The sequence below is a fragment of the Pogona vitticeps genome, chromosome 1, assembly GCF_051106095.1.
Source record: "Pogona vitticeps strain Pit_001003342236 chromosome 1, PviZW2.1, whole genome shotgun sequence".
Classification (NCBI taxonomy): domain Eukaryota; kingdom Metazoa; phylum Chordata; class Lepidosauria; order Squamata; family Agamidae; genus Pogona; species Pogona vitticeps.
Window position 1 is genome coordinate 250066901 of NC_135783.1, and position 27417 is coordinate 250094317.

The 27417-nt window shown below is 41.2% G+C and overlaps 1 protein-coding gene across 1 annotated transcript in view; it reads left to right on the top strand.

Moving 5' to 3' along the window:
• B4GALNT4 (beta-1,4-N-acetyl-galactosaminyltransferase 4) overlaps positions 1 to 27417 on the top strand; it is a 251205-nt gene that overhangs the window by 202947 nt on the left and 20841 nt on the right. The window contains exons 9-13 of the mRNA XM_072985559.2: positions 2024 to 2090; positions 19951 to 20094; positions 22725 to 22834; positions 23846 to 23946; positions 24874 to 24956. Of these exons, the coding sequence (XP_072841660.2) occupies positions 2024 to 2090; positions 19951 to 20094; positions 22725 to 22834; positions 23846 to 23946; positions 24874 to 24956 (505 nt within the window). The remainder of the gene's footprint in view (positions 1 to 2023; positions 2091 to 19950; positions 20095 to 22724; positions 22835 to 23845; positions 23947 to 24873; positions 24957 to 27417) is intronic.

A 27417-nucleotide genomic window follows, 5' to 3' on the forward strand; every position in this document is an offset into this window, starting at 1 on the left:
GCACAGATCTGTGACTTGGTCTGGGGAGGAAGAAAACAACTCTTTGGCTGGAAGCAAAACCATCTGGCTGCTGGCCAGTTGGAGCTGTGCACCATTTTTAATTTAACTTTTTAATTTGCCAAGTTTGACTAGCAGCAAGCTGAGCCAATGCAGAGCTACCTGTGAAGGCTTATGACTACTAGGTGCACTAGAGTAATGAGAAGACTTCCCCTTCATCTCTCTAGTTACCTCACTGGCCACAGTAGTGTCTGATTCATACAGCTTACACCTTCCTTAGCCCGCCCCACACCCAACCATGACAGTGCTTCTGGCTCTGCTTGGCTAGAACCTGTGACATCACAGAATCACCTGATGTATATAGAACAGTTTTTCACCTATTTCAGATTTTGCTTTTTTTTAAAAAAAAAATGTGTGAACAAATTTGCACTGAATCCAGAAAGAATGCATGCAGTCGTTTGGCAGAGAAGCACCTATCACAGGAAGGCAGCATGGCGCAGGTGACTCAAAGGGAACCTGGAATAATAATTGTTTGAGAACTGGCAGCATTCCTAACTGTTAGTCCTTTCTCTCTTAATTCATTGTGAGTAGATCTTCTGGGTCCGGTATATTTGATGTAATACCCTGTTCCTTGATGAGGTATGGAGATTTGCTGCAAAGGAGATTGTGATCTCAGGCTGGAAAATGGAATCGCATCTGCAGATGGCTTACAAACGTGTTAGCATATTTGCTTGGATAGAAGATGGGGGGTAGAGTTCATTATTTATTAGGTCTTTGCTGGGGAACAGTGATGATCATTTCATGTTGGCTTACCTTTTAAAAGGCTACACATGTACTGTACATGTATGTTTTAGCAGGGACTACTCTCTGTGTCCTTTTTAAGGAGCTAAAGTAGGCCAGAACCCCTTTTTCAAAGTTCACCAACCAGGCATATTGGGCAGTGGAGGAGATACTTCCCAGAATAATGACACAGTCGAATAGGTAGTTGTGACACTTGAGCACATAAATCCAACACATTTATTTCTCATTTTCTCAGCAGCAAAACATGATTGTTTGATTGCTCAGAAAATGCAATGTCTCTGTAACAAAAGCCCCAGTAGTTAGAAAGATGATGGAATTCCCGACAACAGTAGAACTGTTTATAGGCTGGGCTGTAACTAAAAGAGTATCCTGTGAAAAATTATCAGAAGGATTCAATAGAACTGCATGCTCTGAAATTGCTGTTGCCAGAGTGTGGCCATGTGATTTGTTTGCTTCCTAATACCTATTTTAAAAAGCCAAAAGAAGCTAGAACCACTGCAGTTATCTGATATTCCTATAGATTTACATATGTCTGTCATGAAGGCCAAATTCTGCATCAGAAGATACATAGCCAGTAGGGAGAATATTGAATTATATGCTGTGTCTCTTTCCTTTTTCCCCTCAGCCCTTTTACTCCTTAGGTATGTAACAGACCTGCCTAGTCCAAGCCACTTAGGATGCTTTCAGATGAACTTTTATTCTACAATAACCTGATTCAAACAAGGAACTCTAGTAGAGGTGTGCAGGGGTGAAGGCAAAGATTGTCATCTTCCATCTGTAATTTTAACAATCCAGTGTATTGCCACCACTTCTGTGTCTCCGCCTGGCTACAAAACATCCAGTATGGTGGAAAGATGGATAAGTGCAGAAAGCCCATATGATAGTAGGAAGAGCTAGGAGATGTCTGTCTGGACCCATGCATTGTCGGTGGTGGTTCCTGATTCTTCGACCCAACCCGAGAACGGGAAGCTGTTTAACTAAAAGGAGAATTCCTTCTTGTGGCTTGTGCCTCCAAGGAGTTATGTTGGAGATTAGTGGAAAAACCATATATGACAAAAACACCATGTGAATTGGCAATAAGTGGCAATTTTAGTGCTTACCTTCTGGTTTAGTGCTTACCTTCATATTCCCACCAGCTGCTCCTCTTCAAAAATGTTGTACCCATACGCAGATGAACAGAAGTGCCTGCATACTGACTGACTTTTCACTCTCTTGTCTCTTTCAGTGGCGAGTGTTCCTTCCCAGCTTCAAGTTTGAGGTGATTGATTCTCCCTACATCTCACTCTATACAGGTAAAACCCCTCCTTTGATTTTCTGTAGTTTTCATGTGTTACACAGTTCCTATGACATCCCAGGAGGTTGGACTGCTGTGTGTGTGGTCAAATGTGCATATAAAATATAGAGTATGCACGCAGGAGGAGCAGTCTGGGTAACTCAGGATGCTGCATTGGTAATCTGTCTTGTCTGTATTGAGCTCTTTTTTCCCCCACAGCAAGAAAAACTGCTGTGAGTTGTTTAGCTGATTAACATAATGTGTTTTAAGAAATTTATGTCACTACCTGTGGGATAGGAGAGCTGCTAAAGAGGCACATACATACATACAGCCCTTAACTCAGAAGCAAGGGATGAGCTAACACAGCTTCCATTAAGCTTCAAAATAGCTATGAAGGATACTCACTAGTTGTGGTTGTACCCTGATTAAAGCACACTTCTCTAATTAAATTGGTTTTTCCATTTTTTAAGAGCCAAGTAAAGTCTTTCCTGGTAGCCTGAGCTTTTGGCAGTTAATAGTTTTATTGGATGAGTGTTTTGAATGATTATTACATTTTATGTAAGTTGAAATGCATACATGCTTACTCATATACTTTGTACTGTCCTTTAATTTGATTGGCTTTATTACTTGCTGCTTCTTAGTGCTGCTAGTTTGATTACTTTATTCTTGATGTTTTTGCCACCATCATCATTACAAACTCATTGGCTTTGTATTGTTTAATGTTTCTTGTTATTTATTTAAAAACATTAACATGTGGAATAATTTGTTTTGGAATGTCGTTCTTTATGAAATATGTAGGTCACCTTGAAAACTATCCTGACGGAAAGATGGTGTAGAAATCCTTTAGATGAGTTAATTAAATCAAACAAACTCTTCCTGCCCTTCTTCCCTCAAGTGGCCCATTGCTGACTGCCTGACTAACCCCCTGGTGTCTCTGTCTCTGATGACCTCACCAACTGGGTTGTAGCTCTTTCAGCTGGTCTCCCTACAGCCTTGTTTGCTTGACACTCTTCAGGCAAGAGAACAGGAGTCAACCTGACAGTTGCTCTTCTTGGGTATACTGTAGCTGAGTGTGCCACAGTTGAATTCTATAGCTGCAAGCCCCTCTGAAGGACACAGCCAGCTGCTCCAGACCTTTGCGGCATGCTGAAGCATCATCACCCGGAAAGGCTAAGAGCCAGCTGTTAATGCTTTGTATTAAGGATTAACTCCTGTTTTCCCTGAACTGAGTTTGGTTCTGAATTTGCTGGATGTTTCATTTCCATAACCAGAATGACTAAGACTACAAATGCCCTACATGTATACTTTGGAGAAGGCTCTACCAAACCCAGAAAAAATTACATACTTCTGAGTAAGCATGCATGGCTCAGTGAGTTCGGTATCTGGCTTCAGAGACAGATGTTGGAAATTCAATTCCCCATTGTGTATCTCAGAAGAACCAACCTGTGTGGTCTAGGGCAAGCTGCACAATCCCAGAGCACCCCAAAAGAAGAGAATGATAAACTACTCTGAGTTTTCTGTACCCAGGAAACACCAAGAAGGACAGAAGGACTGCCATACATCAGAATTGTCTTGATGACACACAATTATTATTATTAAACATCCATGAGACTGCAGTGTAATATGCTTTTACACTCCCTCTCTACCCCATAAGAATTTATAGGACTAGAAATCATCTTTAAATTACAGTGGTGCCTCGCTTAATGATTACCTCATAAAATGACGAAACCGCTTGACGATGAGGTTTTTGCGATTGCTTTTGCGATCGCAAAACGATGTTCTAATAGGAAAAATTCACTTCACGATGATTGGTTCCCTGCTTCGGGAACTGATTTTTCGCTAGACGATTTTAAAACAGCTGATCAGCGGCTCTAAAATGGCCACCCGCTGTGCAAAATGGCTCCCCGCTGTGCTTTAGGAGGGATTCCTCACTTTACAGGCACCGGGAAATGGCCGCCCTATGGAGAATCTTCACAAAACGAGCAGGTATTTAGCCCATTGGAATGCATTGGACGGTTTTCAGTGCATTTCAATGGGTTTTAAAAATTCGTTTGATGACGATTTTGCTTAACAGCGATTTCAACAGAACGGATTATCGTCGTCAAGCGAGGCACCACTGTGTAAGATTCTATGCTTAATCAGACCAAATTCCAACATCCGGAATACATAGTGGCCAACTGGATGCCTCTGGGAAGCCCACAATCACGACATACCTGCAGTAGTACATTCGCACCAAAGTTCCTTTTGCAGCTGATAGTGAAAGCCATGTTGCTGTTGATACTGAAAGTATTACGCAGCCATCAAGGGCTTAGAAGTACTTGTGTGGATGTCAGTACACTAAACGTTACATTATTTTTCTAAGGTTAACATAAATTTACATCCTTTAGCTGCTAATTAACCATTGATCATTAAATTAAAATTATCATTTAAAATTATTAAAGGTGACTAGTGATGAATTAACCTGTTTAGAAACATTGGTTGGTATCCTGTTGTATAGCTCCACCTACATAATGGGAATGACTTTGTTTTTTAATTTCAGGATGTCTGTGTGACTTTGTCTCACTGTGTGGAACTTGTGGGCACTCCTAAATTGGAAAATGAACTGTTTCATCAACAGCACTCTGCCACTGATAATTACCTTATTCCCACTGCACTAGTGGACCTACACAACAGGATACTGTCCATTAATTGCTGCCTAAAAGTAACACTACTGGACTTTAATGATTAAATTAATGAATTTTGGAATCACTGTTGAAAAGTGGGTGCAACAAATTAACTTTTAACAAATTATTTCCAAGTTCTCTTCAGAGCTAATGGCCAGTCATAGACTTATCATCCATAAATTTGTCTAACCCCCTTTGAAAACAATCGATTGTTTAATGTAGTTACATTTCATGTGTATCCTTAATGTGGCCATTGACTGATTACCTGCAGTGTTTGTTTTATTGTGGGGCATAACTGTTGGGCCATTGCTTCATGCCTGTAGAGTAGGGGATATATTCTGTTAAATAATCTCAAATGAATCAAACAGGGAGGGCATGAAGTGACAACCTTTGCACCAAAAGAGGGAGTTAAAACATTAGCATTCATTTAATAGGTTTCATTAATTTCAGTGGGTCCATTCTTGTCAGCACTAACAATGGAATCCAGCCCCAAACAGCATGTAGTCATGACCCCAAAAAGCCAAAGGGTATTTGTATGTGGATTTCACTGGGCATATGCAAGCAGCAATATCATTGGCACTGTGTAAGAAGCACCTGCCATGTTCTTTTTTCCAAGGGTCATCTACTGCCCTTTTAACTTGCATATTGATCTCAGAGCGAAAACAAAGAGGGCATCTCAAAACGATGAGGGCAGAAACGAAGAGGGCATCCCTGGTAAAGACCCATCAGCAGGTGTTCCTGAAGCTGAGTTATGAATACCTGTCTTATAAGCAGGGATGGATAGTGTTGAGTTTTAATTAAATCCATAGATCTTCTGCTTCCTTCCTCATAACCTGGCCTGGCAGCAGGAGGTACTTGATGAATAGATCCCATCCTGGCATTCAATACACCAGATGCTTGTAATTAAGTATCCAGTGGAAGGTGGAGATAAAGTGGAGAGGTTGGAAAAGTCTTGGTTAGTATGAGGGGGTGGTGGCAGTTGTGATTTTGACAGATGCATCTACAAGACTGATGATCTAGGAAGGGGTATTTCCTTCTGGATACATCAGTCACTGTGAGTTTTCTACCTTTCTGATCGGCAGCTTGCATCCCGTGATGCATGACTTTCTCATTATTTCACTCTGCCTGCAACTTTTTCCCATGTGGAAGGACAGTTATTAAGCAGGAGTAATTGAACCTGAAGTTACAAAAAAAAAAAAAACAACAACTATGTCATCTTTGGGCAATAGACTAACCTGAGGTGTCTTATAATGTTAATTACTTGGCAGATAACCATCAATACGATCTTTTTATAAGATCATTCTTCAGTATAGAAAGAAGTTCATAAGCTATGTCCACAAATACACAAGATGTGCCCAAGGTGAGTTCCAGGCCAAAACAGGCAGCTACCCATGTAAGCTCTGTACTGCAGCTCAGTTGCACATCAGCTCAAAGCAACATTTTACACTTTGCTACGGCATTTATGTTCTACTTTTTAAAAGTAATTTACAAAGCTGTTTAGTAAAAAAGCATAATAAAAAACAATTGAGACAAAAGTCAAATCAAGTGATACTGGGAATTAGCCAAGCAGCAATATGTCAGCCACTCAGTGGTTAGAAGGAATGCAGCAGTTACATTTTAGTAGTTTCCAAATGCAATCAAGGATGGAGTTGAACACATATCTTTGGCAGAATATTTCACACTGGTGGGGCAATTACTAAGAAGACCTTAATCCTAATAGAAGCCAATTTTGCATCATTAAAAGGTGGAATGATGACTAGAGACACCTCCCAGCAGATCACAGAGCTTTAGGTGGAGACCTCAAAGGGAAGAAGATGGATGTCCTTGGGGTGCTGTAACTTAGCCTATTTAGGACTTTTGTGGTCCAAAGGAGGACATTGAATTGGCCCTGGAAATATATTGCTTACCAACATACTTGAGGAATGGGTATAATGTTCTCAATTATATATCTATTTAGAAGCCAGGTAGCAATAGCTAGAACTAATTAAAGTTTCTAGGAATGCCTTCAAGGTCACTGCCACTTACAGCTGTCTAATTCAAAAGTCACAAAGGCACTGATGACACTGGCTGAGTTTAATTATGTGACTGAGTTGCAACATCCAGACAAGAAGACTGACATTGCTAATGGCATCATTACAAGCATAGGTAGTGAACAGCTTCCATGGAAGAGCCGGTACTGGATGGTAGAAATGACTAGTAATTCTTCCACTCAAAGTGGCGACACGGCTCTCATCCACTCAAAATCTTCCACTCAGTTACCCAGCCATCATGCTTTTTTCTAAAAAAGCAGATATGACCAAAAAAAAGTCGTATCTCCTTCCCCTTCTAATATTGCATCATCCTTTACTTTCCTTGCAAAGGTTGTTACTTTCTGGAGTCCATATTCTAAGAATCTCCAAATTGCCTGCAACGTTTGAGTCATGTTCTCAGCTAAACAAATTCTGAACACTCAACAACATTGATTAGCATGCCATGAATCCCCCTTTTCAAATAGCGAAATATTTTGTGCTTTCTCCAGCCTTGGGCAGTCCTTAGGCAATTAATCTATGTAATATTTTGCAAAACAAGAGTATCAGTACTCAACAAACCCAAATCATAGCTTTCTAAGGAATCCCCTTGGGCTGTTGAATGAAGTGATTGGAGCACAGACCATGGGAGAGGCTCCATGGTTGTGACCACATCATAGTTGCACTAACACATGTCAAGATGCGGAAGGAAATAATGCATTGCCTTGCTTAAAGTGATTTGGAGAAGATTTTCTGAACAGCTAGTCCACCTTTGCCTGGGAAGGAGAAAGCTTGCTTTATGCTGGCATATATTGCCCAGAGGGATTTGTGAAAGCAGCTGTGGCTAATTCTCAGTGGAGATGCCTAGGCAAGACATGGATTGGCAGTGTATGGTAGATACAAAGAGTACTTAAGGTTCACATAAGGTTCAAGCAGCTGTGGCTAAAGTATTTTGAGCAAATCTCCCATGCAAGCAACAAAGTGTCATCCTCCTCTCTTTTTATGTGAAAAATCTCAACTAGCTCTTCTTTTAATTTTTTTATAAATTAGATTTTACTTTTAAAAATAATACACCTATGCCCAAAAGGAAAGAAAGTGATGATCAATTGTAGTCCCTAGAATCCACTAAAGCATTATCCTCAGTCGTGTATTTATATTGTACGTAGATAATTCACAACCCTACCAAGTTCAATTAATTAATTCCCATGGCGCAAAAATGTAATTTGATTGTCCTTTCTCACATCTTTGTCAGGGTTGGAGTACGATGGTGGTGATTTTGGAAATGTTTCCATTCTGCTGCTTATTTGCAGAAATTCTGAAGCACCGTAATACAATTTTTTTCAGGGGAGAAATAATAAAAATAGGCAATAAAAATATTTTTTGTGCCTAATGTTTTCGTAGCATCTTGTCCCATTCTAAAATCTAATAAAAGGTTTCAGTTGTTTTCAGTAATGAGCTCATTATGCAGTTCCTATGTTCTCAGAATCGTGGCTGAAAGTAAGTCAGCTTATTCATTTACTGTACTTGACAAGTCATTTGCCTGGCCTCTCTTCAGACATACAGAGGCAGCATTACTCTTTTGACAGACCAGCTTGAGAGCAGCATCTTGAATTTCTACCAGCTGAGGTTCCATTTGCTGTCTTGATCATGTTGAGAACTGCCTCCGGTTAGCTTGGAATTAGAATTGAGTAGGCAACCGTTGACAAGGAATCCTAGCCGGCGGAGCTGCCTTTTGCTTTTGTGGCAGCTGTATCAGCTCCATTGGGTTGACATGGGTGAAAAATCTATGTTGGTGACCTAAACAGATGTGACCAGAAAATCCATGAGATACATTACCAAAATGAAAAGAGAGAGAGAGAGAGAGAAAGAGAGAGAGAGAGAACCTTTGTATTTGTCTTTTCAGTGCTTCAGAGCATTTGCTCTTATGTTACAGCATCAAAGGTTTTGTATTTGTTTGTTTTTGCTTTGGCATTAAGTGCTTATGTGATACTTGCCTTGCAGATTTTAGGGCAAATGTAGAAAAGGGAGAAATCACAAAAAGTATGTTATACAAGAGTCATAAACTTTAAGAATTTGTGTTCTACTTTATTCCAGATGCTTATTTCATGTTTTTAATTTTGACATTGTGCTACCAAGGCTATCTTGCAGGCAATTTGTTATCAGCAATCTTGGAACCATAAAGACAAAGGGTGAAACCTTAGCAGGAACAAGCAGAAGATGGCTTGTCTAAAGAAGTTCAGCTTTGTCACCATGATTGTTTTTAAAAAATCTCACCTTTTGATCTAGAAGGTGCTCATCCTTTAATTCTCCCTCCCCCAGCACCCACTATTAGCAATTATGTAACCTACTCTTGATATATAGCCCATTCTCTTGGTATGTTTTAAATCATAGGCAAAAAGATTTATCCTTTCCACTCTGCATCATCTTTGTATATATTCCCCTCCACATCCTAAGAGTCTGTTTTCATATTAATCTTTTGTTCTTAAATATGCACAGAACGGCAAAACATTAGATTTAAACACAGTTACATATATTTTTGATCACATTAAAAAGGAATTTCTCTCAAGGTATGCATTTGAAATCCTGTATATGTGTATATATACCTTTAATATGAAAGACTGTGACAGACCATTGAGGAAGTACTGGAGTTCCAACCCACACATGGGTCCAGGAGTCATGAATTCACAGAATTCACAAAGATTGCATTGTTCAAGCATCCCTACTTCCGGCTCATTACTTTAGAATCTTTGCCCATTATAATAAGGCTGATGGATGCCAGTAGTAAACCTGCAAGATGCCTTCTTTGTGATAGCATTTAGACTATGGCGGACATGACTGTGCCAAGGTTCCCACTAAGCAGGGTGCACGTGCACGACTCCGCTTCCGTCTGCGCAGCTCTTTTCCCTCTTTGCGCAGCGATCGCTTAAGGTTCCGGTCGCTACGGAACCCAGGGGGCCGAGTCGCACACACATGCAGGGGCAAAGCTGCACAAAAGAGAGGTGGAGCCCCACCGAACGGGGCTGAAATTTAGAGGGTAAGTTGGTTGGTATTGATCTTGCTTTCTTCTAATAGCAAATCAAAAATTTCCTTTCTGCATAGGAATTTTAAATTGTAATTATTTTGATATATTTGTTTGCTTACTTGCTTGCTTGCTTTTTAAGTTGCTTTAACACCTTTTATTATACAATTGTATGATCTTTTATAATGTTGTATACACCATCTTGCTGCCCTTGTGGATGAAGGGTGGTTCATAAATTTATATTAAAAATACCAGACCCTGTTAACTAAGAATGCACTGAAATCTTCTCTGCCCTGTCATCAAATTTCTCTGGCAATTGTGTGGTCTGTCAAAAAAAAAAAAAAAAAAAAAGTAAAACAGCAATCATATAATTTTCAGAAACAACTTTTCTCTCGCAAAGAGGTAGTCCATTTAGTGGCTTTACTTGTGAACCCAGAGCACTGTGTACAAACTGGCTGTAGTTTCTGTCTTTCAAGTAACACACCCTTCATGACAAGGCTGTCACACAAGAATAATAGACAAAAGCTTTTGTATTCCCTACCTTACACAAGCGATGCCCAATTAGCTAATAGCAATAACAACAAGCATGTCAAAATTGCTACTGTTTCTTGCTCTCCTTCAGGGAGCAGTCTGACATTCCTTAATAGTGTCATAGCTGCAGACTTGAGAAACCAGCCTTTCTGCTGATGAGTTCAGTGGAGGCCTTTGAATGGGCTTTGTGGTCCTTTCTTCCTGGAGAGCCTAAATGAGGCAGTATTCCCAACCCAGGTTTCCTGGCATAAGTAAACCACAAGCAACCACCTATCCATAATGATGGGTGCATCTGCTGGGCTTTCAGCAGACTTGCAACACATGATGCATTAACAAAAGAAAATAGTGTTAATGTTACCATTCCTCTTTCTCCTCTCAGGTAACAAAGCCACTGGAGCAAACCATTGCTCTTTCAGCGGACTGATAGACAGTAAAGATGACTTACTCAGTACCGTGTTTCCCCGAAAATAAGACAGGGTCTTATACTAGTTTTTGCTCCAAAAATGCATTAGGACTTATTTTCAGGGGATGTTTTATTTTTTTCATGCACAGCAATCTTTTTGTTGTTGTTTAGTCATTAAATCGTGTCCGACTCTTCGTGACCCCATGGACCAGAGCACGCCAGGCCCTCCTGTCTTCCACTGCTTCCCAGATTTGGGTCAAATTCATGTTGGTAGCTTCAATGACACTGTCCAACCATCTCGTCCTCTGTCGTCCCCTTCTCCTCTTGCCCTCAACTTTCCCAACATCAGGGTCTTTTCCAAGGAGTCTTCTCTTCTCATGAGATGGCCAAAGTATTGGAGCCTCGGCTTCAGGCTCTGTCCTTCCAGTGAACACTCAGGGTTGATTCCTTCAAAATGGCTAGGTTTGTTTTCTTTTGCAGTCCAGGGGACTGCAGCATCACAGTTCAAAGGCATCAATTCTTCGGTGGTCAGCCTTCTTTATGGTCCAGCTGTCACTTCCATACATCAATACTGGAAAAAACCATAGCTTTGACTATACAGATCTTTGTTGACAAGGTGATGTCTCTGCTTTTTAAGATGCTGTAGATTTGTCATTGCTTTACTCCCAAGAAGCAGGCATTTTTTAATTTTTGTGGCTGCTGTCACTATCTGCGGTGATCATGGAGCCCAAGAAAGTAAAATCTGTCACTGCCTCCATATCTTTCCGTTCTATTTGCCAGGAGGTGATGGGACCAGTGGCCATGATCTTAGTACAGCAATCTACATTTATTCAAATACAGTCATGTCATCTTCTTCTGGTTGCTGCACGATGGTGGAGGGTGGGGCTTCACTTAACTGGGGCTTATTTTGGGGGTAGGGCTTATATTACAAGCATCCTCAAAAATCACGCTAGGGCTTATTTTCCGGTTAGGTCTTATTTTCTGGGAAACAGGGTAGGTACAATATGATTCTTCTCCTCCTGCCCTTGTGTTTTGGCTCAAGAGGTTTGGCTTATGTATTTAATTAACAGAGAACCAGGCCAAAATCCAGGAAGTTCCCTGTGGCAGAGGCACTTCTGTTTTGGCTTTGCAATGCAAAGTGAAGATTTGAGTCTTGCCTCCCCTTTTGTCTCAGTCAGGTGGCATTTCCTGGTCTTTGTCACATAAAGCAACAGAATCAACCAGATTGCTAAGCTGGCTCTTTGCTGCTATGTTGAGTGACAGAAACTTGCTCCACTTGTTTTGGTGGATTGCCCACAACAAGATCAGCTGTCATTGTTTCCAAAGAGAAAGTTTTCCATGTCATCTCCTTTGGAACATTGCATAAGAAATGATGTTGCTGCTGCGCACTGTGTAATTGATTAGTATTTAGTGCTCCAGTGCCAGAGCAAGAAGAGAATCCATACCAAAAGTTGCATCTCACTAAAAAGATGCAAGCTGTTCCATAAATGGCCTTAACAGAAATCCTGTGCTGTCCATCCTACTGGTCATCAACTGGAGATGCTATTGGAAGGAGAGCTCTGTATCTCCTGTTTTGCTTCTTGCAACCATCTATGTGTACCTTTCCCAAATTTCTGAATTGGAGTTGTATGTGCGTGTTCCTGAATAGCCCTCTCTTGGGGATACTCTTAATAAGCTAAATTATTTAGAATCCAGTCTCTGTTTGGGCTGCCTCTAAGCTTAGAAGTTGAAGGAATCCCATCTTCTCCTGCTCCTACCAAAATTCTGGAGTGGATTTTTGAGGACAGATTGAACTCCAACGAGGGAGAACAAACTGAAAACTTTTGGTGCTGAACTGGAGTGCATTTGCATTAGCTTTACCTGTTCCCTGAAATGTCCAATTCAGCTACAGTGACAAATTCCTTAGTTGCATCCCAATTGGTTTACTGCTACAATGGGCTCTGCTTGAAGGGTACCTTTGAACACAGATTGGAAACTTTAACTGGTGCAAAATGCTGCAGCCAGACTATTGACTGGAAATGATTATAGGGAGCACATAACTCTCCTGTAACAAAAGCTTTGCTGGCTACCAGTCTGTTTCCAAGTTCAAAATGCTGGTTATGACCTACTTCACCCTATTTGGCTGGGGTCCAGGCTACCTGACAGATGGTGTTTCCCCATATAACCCCCCCCCTTCCAGGTCTTTACATTCTTCAGGGTGGTGCTTCTTTTGGTCCTGTCACTTTTACAGGTATGCTTGTCAGGGATGTAAGAATGTGACTTCTTGATGGTTGCCCTTTGGTTATAGAATGCTCTCTCCAGTAAAGTCCCCTTTCTTTTCAGCAGCAGTTAAAACCCTTTTTATCCCAATAGGCTTTTAGTGTTTAATATTTAATTTTTACATAGCTAATTGCCCTGTATGCACAGTCAAAATATCATTTTTGGGTGTTTTAAAATGCTTTGTTATTTCTTAATTTGTCTTTATATGATAATTTTAATATTTCCTTATTAAATAATTTAGTTGGGGTTTTTTTTTGTTTTTAATTCTTGTATTTTATAATTATTTGTGAGATACCTTGAGTCCCATTGCTGGGAGGAAGGTGGCATAGAAGTGTAGTAAATAAAGTCTACACATTTTAGGCTAACAGTCAAACTCCCTTTAAAAACCTGGGCAAAAAACCAGTTCTGTCAATTACTGTATGCCTATGTGATCAGGATGATGTCACCAGCAGGGGGAGATGTTTGGCAAGCGAGTCCCTTCTTTTGTCCTGTGGCTCATCCAGCTCCCTTGCAATCAATTGACTGCGCGCAAGCTGCAGGAGCCCCTTCCTCCTGTCCTAGGCTACCACATCTCACAGCAGTGAGGCTGATTACACACACGTTAAAGGGGCAGTGAGTGGGACAGAAGTAAGGTAAAGGTAAAAGTTCCCCTTGACAATTTTTGTCCATTCGTGTCCGACTCTGGGGGGCGGTGCTCATCCTCGTTTCCAAGCCGTAGAGCCAGCGTTTTGTCCAAAGACAATCTTCCGTGGTCACATGGCCAGTGCAACTTAGACACCGAACGCTGTTACCTTCCCACCAAAGTGGTCCCTATTTATCTACTTGCATTTGCATGCTTTCGAACCGCTAGGTTGGCGGGAGCTGGGACAAGCGACGGGCACTCACCCCATCGCGTGGATTCGATCTTACGACTGCCGGTCTTCTGACCCTGCAGCACAGGCTTCTGCGGTTTAGCCCGCAGCGCCACCACGTCCCTGGACAGAAGTAGGAACTATTTAATTAATATTTTAAAAAATCTTCCCCTTCCAATGACATTATCACCCTTACCCATATATAATTTATGGAATAGGATTTCGGCCATTTGAGGTATGTCACCCAACTGTCATGGATGCATTGATTCTAGTGCCAACATCTAATGAATTCTAGAAAAGCCATACATCACTGTCTCATATCCCACATTGCTTTACAGTCCCATCTCGAGGCATATGTCATCTGCTCTGTTTCTGTTCTTGGCAAGCTGCTTTGAGTTTAAATTGTGCACAAGATCAGTGTTTATTAAGAGAAAAACAGCTTGTCTTTTTGGGGAAGAAGTACACATATGCAAGAAACACAGAGAGACGTTGTGAATCAACGAGAGTGGGCAAGCAGGCAGAATAGTTAATCTAGGTGGGTAGGTGGCATATTGATCTGGTTGCATATAAAGAATTTCATTTTGAAAATTAACAAAACTTCCTGTTAGTATAACCTAATATCTCTCTGAAGAAAATTATGAATGTAGGAGAAGTGATACCTTTATTGGACCACTAAGAATCAAACATTCAGCACAGGTTTTCATGGTTAAAAATCACTAATTTAGACATGCACCAATATCTTGTGGAGTGTGGAAAAATTATAAATGAATGTCCCAGATTTCATGGCAGAAGTCTGCCGGGTACGCTTCCTAAGGTGAGGTCAGAGTTTCACTTCTGATAGCACCTCCGTGGTTGTGAAGTTTTCCACTCAGCTATTAAGTCAGGAGGTAGTATAGTCCCTGAATGTATCCCTCCCCCCCACATACATATGACCTGCTTTTGAAATCAAGTTTCCTTCCCCACTGTAGGGCCAGGGAAGGGCACACAGAAACGTGGCCGTCTTCATCATAAAGCTACGATAAATTCCGATTAACTTACCAGGCAGCAGAAGCCAATCAAAGCCAAATTAAAGCCAATTTAATAAGGTTACCTAGTGAGTTTGCAAGCAGATGTTATTCTCAGTTTGCACTCCAGCTTTATGAATATCTAAAGGTCATGACTCCACATAGTCTCCTTAGTGGTATGGGGGCAGCTTTTCCAGGTAAGGCCTCCTAAGTGCAAAACATACTGGTATGTTTTGACAATTTCAGAAGATGCTCCTCTTTCTCTAGGCAATTGGTTGATCTATGTTAGTACTTGATATTCCTGTAGACCTCTTGGTTTATTAATTGTGAAGATATGTCTCCATAAACGCTTTGACAGGCTGGAACTGAACACAGCCGTCCTATTCAATAGTTGTAAGCTGTACAGCTACAAAGCTGTCTCCACTCATGTAACTGTAGTGTTGATCGGAGGCTTCCCCCGAGTGCCATATCTGGTCATTCCTCATAGCTAGAGATGTGAAGTATTTGATGAGCCCCATTTGTTTTGGCCTCTGGTCCTGCCATCTCATGTGACTGTGTTCCCCTCCCTCCCTCCCTTCCCAGGATTAAGTGAGAGAACAAGATCAACACAGAGCATTGGACAGCAGCAGTTCTAATTTCTTAATTTCTTACTTTCTGTGCTTGCCTTGCTTCAGTTACCTAGTACTGATCTGTGAAAACAGACAGCTTCATCTAATAAACATGACATTAAAGGCAGCCAGCATTTAATTGATATGGCATTTTGTTCCTCCCAGACATTGATGATGTCGTTCCTGGCATCCTTCGCAGGTTTGGGCAGAAGCGGCGGGGGGGGGGGGCTGTGCATTGCCTTCTTGAGCACTTACATCTCAGGAGAAATTATTTCTTTGTTTTCTGTTTGTTCAGAGGATCAAATATTTCCACAGTAACCATTGTGGATTGGTTTGTTTTTTATAAGTGGGTGGATGAGAGCCCAAGTGAGAAGCAGAATGCAAGGCATCTGTGGAAGTCTGTGAGCTGCCAGGTCTGGTATTAAGGTGCTTTTATTTTTGCTTGAGAAAGATAATAGCATGGGAGCCAAAGCTGTGGCCAGGTTCTTTTTGGGGGATGGAGGATGGAAAGCGAAGCAAGAGGTGGGATTAGGAGACCAGATAAAGGTTGTCTTTCATTACAGAATGCAGGGATCTATGCCTGAAGGGGAGCATATAATAACCGGAGGGGGACCTATGAAAAACAGAAGAGGGAAAGAACATGCACCTTTTATAAAATGCAAAGCATTTGTGTTTAATTCCTTTATTAGACCATAAAATGTTAAAAGCAGTTGAGCTTTTGAGTCCTGCAGAACTCTTCAGCTCACCAGTTTTTAATATTTTAGTCTAATACTGTATACTGATGTGTGGTTTAGTGGATAGCACGATAGACTAGAACTCAAGATACCGGGGTTCAAATCCCAACTTGGCCATGGAAACTCACAGAGGGGAGAATGGAACTACTAAATCAGTCCTTAAGTATCTCACTTACTTTGAAAGCCCTATTAGGGTTGTTGTAAGTCAGATTCAACTTGATGGCACATAACATGCGATAGAGATGTTTCTTGTTTTCAGGTTTTTACAAAGGAACACGTAGCTTTTTCTAAAAGAAATTCTATTTGACCCTCAGTATCTTCCCAACATAGGATCTACAGTCCTGCTGCCATCACTCAAGGACTGTGCTACACAGGACTCCATCTTCCTCTCACCATTAGCTATATACTCACTTTGCCTCTGGTTGTCTTTTTTGTTGCCTAATGTGCCAACCAGGTTTTTATTTATTTATTTATTTATTTACTTATTTATTTATTTATTTATTTATTTATTTATTTATTTATTTATTTATTTATTTATTGGACTTATATACCGCCCCATAGCGCTACAAGCACTCTCCGGGAGGTTTGCAATTTAATTATACAGGCTACACATTGCCCCCCCTCCCAGCAAGCTGGGTACTCATTTTACCGACCTCGGAAGGATGGAAGGCTGAGTCAACCTTGAGCCGGCTACCTGGGATTTGAACCCCAGGTCGTGAGCACAATTTTAGCTGCAGTACAGCGTTTTAACCACTGCGCCACGAGGCTCTGTTTTAATCTCCAGTATTTCTGATATGGTGACCATAGAAGTAGAAAAGACTGGGGTTTCTGTTCTTCAGATTCTTCTGCCTGCTTCCAGTCCTATGCAACCCTGGTTGTGTTTGGAACTTTGCATCTCTTAGGAGCCAAGGCCATCACTGAATAAATATAACATCTCTGAAATAAAACAAAATTAGGTAATGACTTTTATTGAAACCACTTAAATATCAAAAGCAAGCAAGCTTTCAAGTCCTAGAGAATTCAAGATAAGCACTTCCTGTAGAAAGAAGAACAAAAATAAATAAATCTGAAAATCATCCTGGCCAGATACTGAGGCTTCAGGATCTGTAGAACAACATCCCAAGACAGAGACTGCAAACTTGAAGAAGCGACTTTGAGGTATCACAGTTCGCCTCAGGAGAATCAATTGTTTTTCCCTGTTTCTGTGAACAAAGAGCTGCCAGTTACTCAACAGTTTCACATTGCCTTGTATTATAATTATTCAGCCTTGGCTGTGGCTCCTGAGAGATGCCAGGTGCGTAAGCCATAACACATTTATGGTTGTGCTCCCCACCCACCCAAAAAAAGAACCAAAAATTAAAACAGGAATCCAGAACAGACATATATTTGCATGTACAGAGATAGAGAGAGATCCTGAAAAGTTGGAAATGATTAAGCAACAGTTGAGAAGGAAGAAGAGGGATCAAATCAAAGGCCAGAACATCATTCGTCTATATATCAGTGATTCCCAACCTTGGGTAGCCCAGGTGTTTTTGGATGGCATCTCACAGAAACCACAGCTAATACAACTGGTGGTGAAGGCTTCTGGGAACTGCAGCCAAAGAACACCCTGCTTTCCCAAGGTGGGGAACTACTGGCCTATTCTGTATATGCTCAGAATGAAAATGCCTGCCACTAAAAGATGTTAATAGGGACATGAGCTGTGGAGAAGTTGTTGAGAGTCCTCTTGTGAAGCTCTTTGTCAGAAATCCAGTAGAACCCATGGTAGCACACAGTGTGACATGTTTAGTAGATAAAATCCTTCCTTGTGCAAGGTACTGAGAGCTACTGTATCAAGGCACACTTGTGAACCTTGCTTTTTGGATCTGTATCACTTAGGGGTTGGCACTGAAATCAGCTTGGTCCCCTCGGGTTACCCCCTGTGCTGGTAATTGAAATACTGTAAGCAGACCTCAACCTTGATTTTCTCCTAGATTTCATATCTGCTTTTAGTAATATTTGCCACCGTGTCCTTCTGAAAAGGTTGTCTAAAGAATGAATTGTCAAGAGAGCCTCATAGTAGTTCTGCTCATACCTGGACAATCCTTTTCAGAAAGTGGTTTTGGGGAGTTTTTGCTTGACCCCGTGGCATTTATGATTTGGAGTCCTGTGAGGTTCCATCTTGTTCCCCTCCCTCTTTAGGATCTACATGAAACTGCTGAGTGAGACCATCAGGAGTTGCTAGTGCAATGGCACAAGCATGTTGATGACATGTAGTTCTGTCTTTTTCATCGCTTGCAGCAGGGTATGCTTACTGCTTAATTTTGGAAATGGATCAGATAAGGACCAAAGAACTTAGATTCAGTCCAGATAAGAAAGAGACATAGCTGGATGGCAGCTTCCTCCTCCAAGGTAGTGGTGTTCAGCTTGCTCTGAGAGGGGTACCAATGGCCTGTGGTCTCGGGGGTTGGGGGTGGAGGTGGAATCTTTATGTCTGGGGTGTGACAGACCCCTTGTTCATACCATGGTCTCTTTAACTTGGATATACAAATTTCCTCTTCAGCATACATTCCTTTTTACCATTTCCTTTTAAACACCCCCTACACCTCCAATAATACTAACTTGGATTTGGTGGCCCATCCCTGATAATAATCTCTTACTTATATTACTGCAGTATGTTGAACCTGAGGTGAACTTTTTGGATTGTTCTGAAACTTCACTTTATATACAAATTCACAATAGAATGATGAAACTAAACATTTTTATAATAGTGTGCCAATATTGTGCCACCTTCATTGGCCACTGGTGCCTTTCTGATTTCCATTCCAGGTGCTACTTTTAACTTTAAAAGCCTTTGATGACTTAGTATTTCAAAGACTATGTACCTCTTCCAATTGGACCCTGCTTATGGTGTGAAATCATCATCAGAAATCCTCCTCCAAGGGTTGAGATTCAGTGAGAGTCTTTTTCAGTGTTAGCCCTCAGTTGTGGAAGGCCCTCCCTAGAAAGGTGCATCCACCACCAAAACTGCAAACCCTGGCTGAAGCCCCCATTTTAATTCTTTCAGGACTTTCAATGTGCTCTTCTCTCTCTCTCTCTCTCTCTCTCTCTCTCTCTCTCTCTCTCTCTCTGTATCTATCTATCGATATAGGTAGATAGGTAGATAGGTAGATAGGTAGATAGGTAGATAGATAGATAGATAGATAGATAGATAGATAGATAGATAGATAGATAGATAGATAGATAGATAGATAGATAGATAGATAGAGTAGATAGAGTAGATAGAGTAGATAGACAGAGTAGATAGAGTAGATAGACAGAGTAGATAGATAGATAGATAGAGATATCACCGCCCAGTTTTTATCTTAACATTGTGTCATTGGGCTGTGTTTATCTTCATGGATTTTTTTAAATCATGTCAATTTCTCTTTTTTATATAAATATCAGTTTTTTTAAATATTTTAGTCTCTGTGACATTGTATTGTGTTTGAGTGGGTGCTCTTGTATTGCTATTTAAACTTTTTTTTAATGTTACTCTGTTAATTTGTTTTGTGTAAAGCACCTTGGGAGCTTTAACCCAAGGGCAATTGACAAACTGAATAAATAAACACGATTGGTCAAGGAAAGAAAGATGGCAGAATACCATACGGATGCTCCAAATAAGCCGGCTTTCCCAACTGAGAGGTGCATCTTGACTTGACATCTTCATCTAACCTTTGTGGAAAGTCCTGGAGACATGGGCTGCCTACACCTTTGCAGAAGTTCGCGAGTGTTTTTACCCCTCACCATTCATGTTTTCTCTCCTCTCCACTCTCCCTTCAGATGAATCTAGTCTGAAAATGAATGAGGTGGAACATGTGCCTCAGTCCTTCGCCAGCCATACTGGCAGCTACCTCTGGAATGAACAGAGGAGTGAGCATGGAGCAGATATGCTGAAGCCTGACCCTCGGGACATTTTCTTCCTCAGTAAGTATGTGGGAGCTTGCCTTTTGCTTGTCATCAGAGTACCTGTTGTACTCTGTGCTGGAGAACTGCCAGCAGTCTCTTAGTATCACATTGTGGGGTAAGGGAATTGAGCAGGTGATGGCCTCCCAACTCTAGAGATTATTAGATAAGATGGATTTTCTAGTTCCATTTCAGTCTGGTTCCAGGCCTGTCTTTAGAACAGAAAGAGTTTTGGTCACCTTGGTAGATGGCCTACGCTGGGAACTGAACAGGGGAAGTGTGTCTCTTTTAGTTCTGCTGGACCTCACAGTACTTATTGATACCAGTGACCATGATGTCCTTTCAGATCACCTATGTGAGATGGGACTTGGTCACGCTTACAGTGGTTCTGGCCTTTCTGGAGGACCAGTCCCAGAAGGTGGTGTAAGGGGACTCTTGTTCAATACCTTGGCCATTGACTTATTGTCCTCTGTGTTAATTAACATATACATGAAATTGATAACAGTCTTGCAGTTTTGGAGTTTGGTCTCACCAGATACTGATGACACCCAACACTCTTCTTTCCGTTTAAATCTGGGGAAAGTTTTTCAGTGCTTGGAGTCTATAACAGACTAGATGAGGATGAACAAACTGGGGTTTAATCCAGATAAAATAGAAGGGTTTTTGGTAATGCAAAAGGCAGATTAGAAAATAGGGATTCCTTCTGTGCCGAATGAGGTTATGCGGCCCCTGAAAAATCAGGCTCACAGTTTAGATGTGCTCTTGCATTAATTTTTGAGCCTGGATGCTCAGGTATCAAGCGATTGCATGAGTTGCACCTATTCTTGGAAATATCTGACTTGGCTGCAGTGAAACCTACCTTAATTACATTCCAGCTGAATTACTTTAATGCACTCCATGTGAGGCTGTGTTTGAATAGTGTTTGGAAACTTCAGGTGGTCCAGAACAGTGTTGCCAGATAGCTGACCAGGGCCAGTTATAGGGAACATATAACATCCTTCACTGCCCACTGGTCCATTTTGGAGCACAATTGAAAGTGGTGGTTCTGTGACCTATAAAGCCCTGTACAAATTGTGTCCAGATTATCGGAAAGACCACATCCTCCATATGACCCTGTCTGGGCTTTAAGATCTGTGAGAGAGGCCCTTCTCACAGTTCCATGATCTTCAGAGGCCTGTCTGGTCAGGACTTGAGAGAGCTTACTCAGTAGCCACCTCCAGGCTTTGGAAGATTTTATTAAATTGTGGCAGTTAAAAAAATGTAAGTAGACTTTTTGACATTTAAGAGCTTTCAGTTATAAGATCCCATTGGATGTGCTGACTTCATCATTTTAACTTAAATTATTATTACTATCCTGTTTCCCCAAAAATAAGACCTAACCTGAAAATAAGCCCTAGTATGATTTTTCAGGATGCTCATAATATAAGCCCTACCCCCCCAAATAAGCCCCAGTTAAGTGAAACCCCGCCCTCCACCATTGTGCAGCAGCCAGAAGAAGATGACATGACTGTATTTGAATAAATGTAGATTGTTGTACATGAAAAAATAATAATAAAACATCCCCTGAAAATAAGCCCTAATGCATTTTGGAGCAAAAAATAATATAAGACTGTGTCTTATTTTCAGGGAAACATGGTATTTTAATTCACTTTAAAGAGTTTTGATTTTAATTGCATTTCAGTCATATACTTGATTTTAATTCTATTTAATGTTTGTCACTTTATTATATTTTATCTGATATTGTTTTAAATTATCCTGTAAGTCACCATGAATCCCAAGCCTGCTAGAAATGCAGCAAGCAAAGGAAGGAAGGAAGACACAGTTTTCTGGAGAGAACTATGGCTCTCCTTGCTGTGATCTGAAACATAGTAAAGCAAGCTAGCAAATGGAGAAGAGTTAAGTAAATATTCCTTTGGAATATTTATACATTGGAAACAATTAAATGGAACTATCATCTTTGCAAATGTTTGCCTTTGTCCTCCCAAACTTAAGATATATTTTTCAATGGGTAACAGTTGGATATCCCTGCACAACTGGGTTAAATTAGGAAGATCTGCCTTGAAAGGTAGTATTATGTCAAAATAAGATCTCCAGAAACTCTTAATCCCATAAACACAACCTCAACATTGGTCAGGAGCAAAATAATTACTAGAATGGCAGGAATCTCTCTGCACTGAGTCTAATCCATGTTGAGTGCCAAGAAACATGAATTCTGCTACTACCACTATACATTTGCAAATTAAAAGAAATCATGCACATTAAAAAAATAATTTGTTCCATAGTTTTTGCTATTTTGCATAATTTATTTTGGATAGTGATGGGGAAGATAAAGGAGCTATACTGGCCTCTCCCCACCCCCACACTTTCAGTCTTAGGTTTATTTCTCACGAAAAGCAGTCAATTGGTGTCTGAATGATACTACATCATGTTGCAACCAGGAGCTTGCATGACTGAGTTTCCCTTCTCTATGCAAAAAGAAATCCCTATGCAATTACTGGGTGCCAAGGGAAAAATATCTGGCACTTGCCTCCCATATAGAACCCAAGATAATGGCAGCCTAGGCCACCGAAATGGGCTCAGAAACTCCTGATCTCAGATGGTCTCCCAGGTTAATCCTATAGCTTGCTCTTACTTAACTATCTTTTTCCCAGCTCCCCAGATTGAACCGTCCCATGTGGAGAACGTGCTGGTGCCCTGTGCTTACAGCCCCACATATGTGGTGAAGGACTTCCCTATTGCCCGCTATCAGGGCCTACAATTTGTAAGTGTCCTATTGTCTCCAGACGTCTCCACTCTTTTTGCAAAATATCTCCACTCTTTTTGCAATCCCTTGTCCTAACATATCTCTACTCCAGTACACTGGGGATTGCTCGGTAAATGAAATCCTAAAAACATCATTGCTGGTGCAGTGGTGACCAATAGTTCTAGCAGAGACTAGGTCAATACTAAAAGCAAGGTGGTTGGTCCAGGATAGAAAAAAGATGCAGCAACAAAGAGGGGATGAGTGGGGAATTGGGGTGACTCCTACCTGAGCACTGGAAATGCTTTTGAAAGACTCTTGGCTTCATTGCCTTAACAGGCACAGCGTGATGAAGTAAGAGCTTGTATTCAAATATGCATAAGCAGGGGCAGTTCTTAGTACAGTACATTGATTTCCTTGGGGGAACTTGTACAGTGGTGCCCCACAAGACGATGTTAATTCGTTCAGCGAAAATCGCTGTTTAGCCAAACATCGTATTGCAAAATGCGGTTCCCCATTGGAATGCACTGAAATCCGTTTAACATGTTCCAATGGGGAAAAATCGTCGCCGTTTTGCAGAAATCGCCCATAAAGAAACCATTTTGCGAAGCGCAGATCAGCTGTAAAAATCGCTGTCTTGCAAAAAAAGTCCCCAAAACACCCATTTTGCAAGTCGCGGACTCAGCTGTCAAAATCATCGTCTTGTGAAAATCGGTCCCGAAAAAAACGGTCTTGCGAAGCACGGTTCGAAACATCGTCTAGCAAAAAATTGCCCATAGGAAACACCGTTTTGCAAAGCGCTATAGCGATTGCAAAAACTCATCGTTTAGCGAATTAACCGTTTTGTGAGGTTAATCGTCTAGCGGGGCACCACTGTACTCATAACCTGAGGCAACACCATGTGCTCTAGAGTTTGTCCCCAGAGCACATTTTTCTGCGCAATATAATGCACCCCCTCCTCCACCCAACTTGTAGAAACAGGAACATACGTGGCTTGCTGTGACTCTACTCACCAGGTTGCCCCTCCCACAGGTCTACCTCTCATTTGTTTATCCCAATGATTTCACCCGGCTTACGCACATGGAGACAGAGAACAAATGCTTCTACAGAGAGTCCCCGCTTTACCTGGAGAAGTAAGTGTGAGGCAGGAGTGCAAAAAAGATTATGGCTGCCTAGCTATTAAGGAAATCATAGTTAAAGGAAATCCCATCACACATCTAGGGTTGGGGAAGAATGGTAAGACTGTCATCTCCTGGCAAATTAAGTATACACGTAATGTAAAATGTAAAGGTAATAAACATGGATTTGCCCCCAGAATTTTCTGCTGTGCATGACAGTAGAAGGATTGTGGCAAAGCTGACTGCCCACCATGTGGACACTGTGATACGGGGATGGGCTGCCAAACCACATTTTACAGAGGAATCAATCCAGAGTGGGAGCCTTCTGTCACTTCTGGGTTAGATCTGGGCTGGAAGGGTGGAAATATGACTCCCATTTCTGGATGTCCATTCCCACATGTCCACACTATTCCTAGCCATATTTATATGTCCACCTTTCATCCTGATGCTGTTCAGGAGATGTGAAAGTCAAGTTCACACTTCAGTGCTGAACTGCCTGGCACTTGCACTGCAGAACTGAGTTACTGCCTCTCCTTGGCCCACTTCTGTTATTGAGCCAGGTGCACTTCATCCATGTGCATTCATAGCAAGCAGGGCAAGGCAGAATTTGCACATTTTCTTCTGATGGGCTCTGAAGTCTGAATTCAACAGTAGCTTTTGCCCGTCAGTATGACTGTATAGGGATACATAGAGACTGCTTCATGCAGCCAAGAAAGCAGGCTCTGGCTCCCCTAACTCCCCCCCCCCCAAAAAAAAGCTTATGCCACAATAATTTCATTAGTCTTGTCTGATTTACTACAGTGGGCTATCCCTCTGTGAAGGTAGTCCAGATACCTGTTACAGTGTCCTCCTAAGATTTAATCCTACAGACTACCCTTTAGCAACACAGTTCTGATGTATATGTTAATCTCTTGTTTGATATCTCATGGTTTGCCCTTCCAGATTTGGCTTTTACAAATACATGAAGATGGATGAAGAAGAGGAGGATCAGCATCAAAGAGGTTTTCTCTTCCTCAACCCTGAGAGTAAGTGGTTCTGGGGAAGATTCAGTTTCTTCTAGCCAGGAAGATGCCATTTGGATATTTCTGTCCAGTTTGGAAGCAGTTTCCAAAGGCACTGTTGGGTTGCTGCTGGTGCAAACAGGCAAATCTGTTGTATCATGTCTGTTTACAAAGTCTGTATCCCCAACCATAGTGAGTTATATCTCAAGGCGGAGCTGTGCAACAGATCACTAAGTGAGGAACAGAGGCAGCTGGAAAGAGAGAGGGAGGGAGGGAGAAGAAATGAGGCCACTTTGAACATTCCACAAATGTATTCATTGAGCAGAACACTCTAAAATCTTTGAATTTGTCTTGTTGGCAAAAGAGAAAGGGAAAAAAGGTGGGGGGGGAGAACAAAATATTGTAGCACTTTGAAGACTAATAATTTAATTTCAGTGTAAGCTGTTGTGGATCAAAGTCCACATCATTACACACAGTATATTTATACATATCCTCCTGATGAGGATACAGATAATAGACAGAGTGACAGTCGTTCATTAACACAGAAGTGGGACTGTCAAGCTGTACTTTACTTAATTAATAGGTTGTGGGCAGGGGGATGGCTTTAGGCCAGATGGGCCATCAGATGGCTTTAGGCCAGATGAACTTGGTTGCAACAGGAATGCATACATATAATAGACAAAGTGATCCGTTATTCCCTCCTACCTTTTCTTTTGACAGACTAACATGCTAATTCTTTGAATCAAATTCATAGATCCCCTGCTTTTTTTAAAGTACCATCCCTTTTGGCACCAGCAGTTCAAGTTAAAGTAGTATCCTTATTACAGGGTAATTTCTGAGTGTCTTGTTAACATAGGTGCATCCTTTTTACTAGGGATGTGCTCTAATTTTATTTTTTTTTTTTTGGCTCTTACTGCCAGTATTCTCTAGGCAAACTTCTGAGTGTTCTAGCTCAGAGACACCATCTACAGTTTGCTCAGCTGGAGAAGGGCCTAGATCAGAGACTGACCTAGCTCCACCCTTGCTTCCGGTTGGTCATCTACAAAAAAGGAAGCTGCAGTGGTGCTTCCTGGGAGTGATAATCTTAACTGCCCTTCAAGCTGTATAGAGGATGCCTCCCAAAGAGCAACTACTCCCAGGAAGCACTATGGTAGGGGTTTTTTGTTTTTTTTGGTATGTTAGCAAAAGGAAGCAAGGCTGGAGCTAGGTGTGATACTTGGTCATATTAAAATGTATTATTTATATTGTGTTGATAACTGTATTGTTTGAAATGCCTTGGTGTAATAAGTATGTGATGGGAGGGAGGGAAGGAGGAGCATGGGATGTTGATAAGAATGGTTCTGATTAGTTGGCAGAGAAACTAGATAAGGAGTGGAGAGCAGTCTGGTGTAGAGCGATCAGAGAAGAGGGTAGTTTGGCGGTCCAGGTTTGAAAGAGAGATTGAGAGTGGGAGAGCTATAAAGCAGTGGTCCCCAACCTTGGGCCTCCAGATGTTCTTGGACTTCAACTCCCAGAAATCCTGGCCAGCAGAGATGGTGGTGAAGGCTTCTGGGAGCTGCAGTTCAAGAACATCTGGAGGCCCAAGGTTGGGAACCACTGCTATAAAGGATTGTTTTGCTGAATGAATTTAAAGCCTAGGAATAAAACAATGTTCTATTCAAACTGAGTGGTACTGAGCCCAATATCTGAGGGCTGGTGATGTGGAAGATGATCTAAGGGCCTGATACTGATCTAAGGGCCCTTATTCAAAATATAGGGAAGAAACCTGAGGTGTTTTGAATAAAAATCTTGTTATGACTTCCATGGACCCTGTTGCATCAGAAAGGTTGACATTACTGAATAAAATGAAGATTTTGGAACTAGAAGCCAGACAGACAGACTCCAAGGTGAAGCACAAGAGAGACAATTAAGGCTCCAAGCAGAGGGCAGATAAAAGAAATTAAGAATTCTGAATGAATTTAAAGCAAGAGAATATCAGTTGAAGGTGGAGAGATTGAGAGTTAATCAGGGTTCAAAATGAAATGGAGAAATGAAATGTGTGAAGCTCTTACTAAGAGAAAAAGTATCCAAAGATTTTGGTTTTTGTTCGCTTGGCAAAGATCCTAATTTAATTCTTGACCAGTTTTGAAAAGACTGTTCAGAGATGAGAAATTCCTAAAGCAGAATATATGAAATTCCTCCCTAGCCTTATAAAATTTGAATTAGCTGAAGTTTACAACAATCTTCCTTCCAATGTGCCTATTGCCTATGAAACCTTTAAAAAAGCAGTATTTCAAAGATTCAGACCTGGAGCCTGAGCATTTCAGGACATGAATGAAACTTATGTCTTGTCAATGACAACAGGGAAAGTCATGTATGGATCTGAGTATGAAGCATACAGATTTGTGGCCTAAATGGATGGAAAATGAAGGGACAAATGCCATTAAAAGGGTTGGGGAAATAATGTTTTTAGATCCCTAGAGACAGATAAAAGCCAAAACAATGT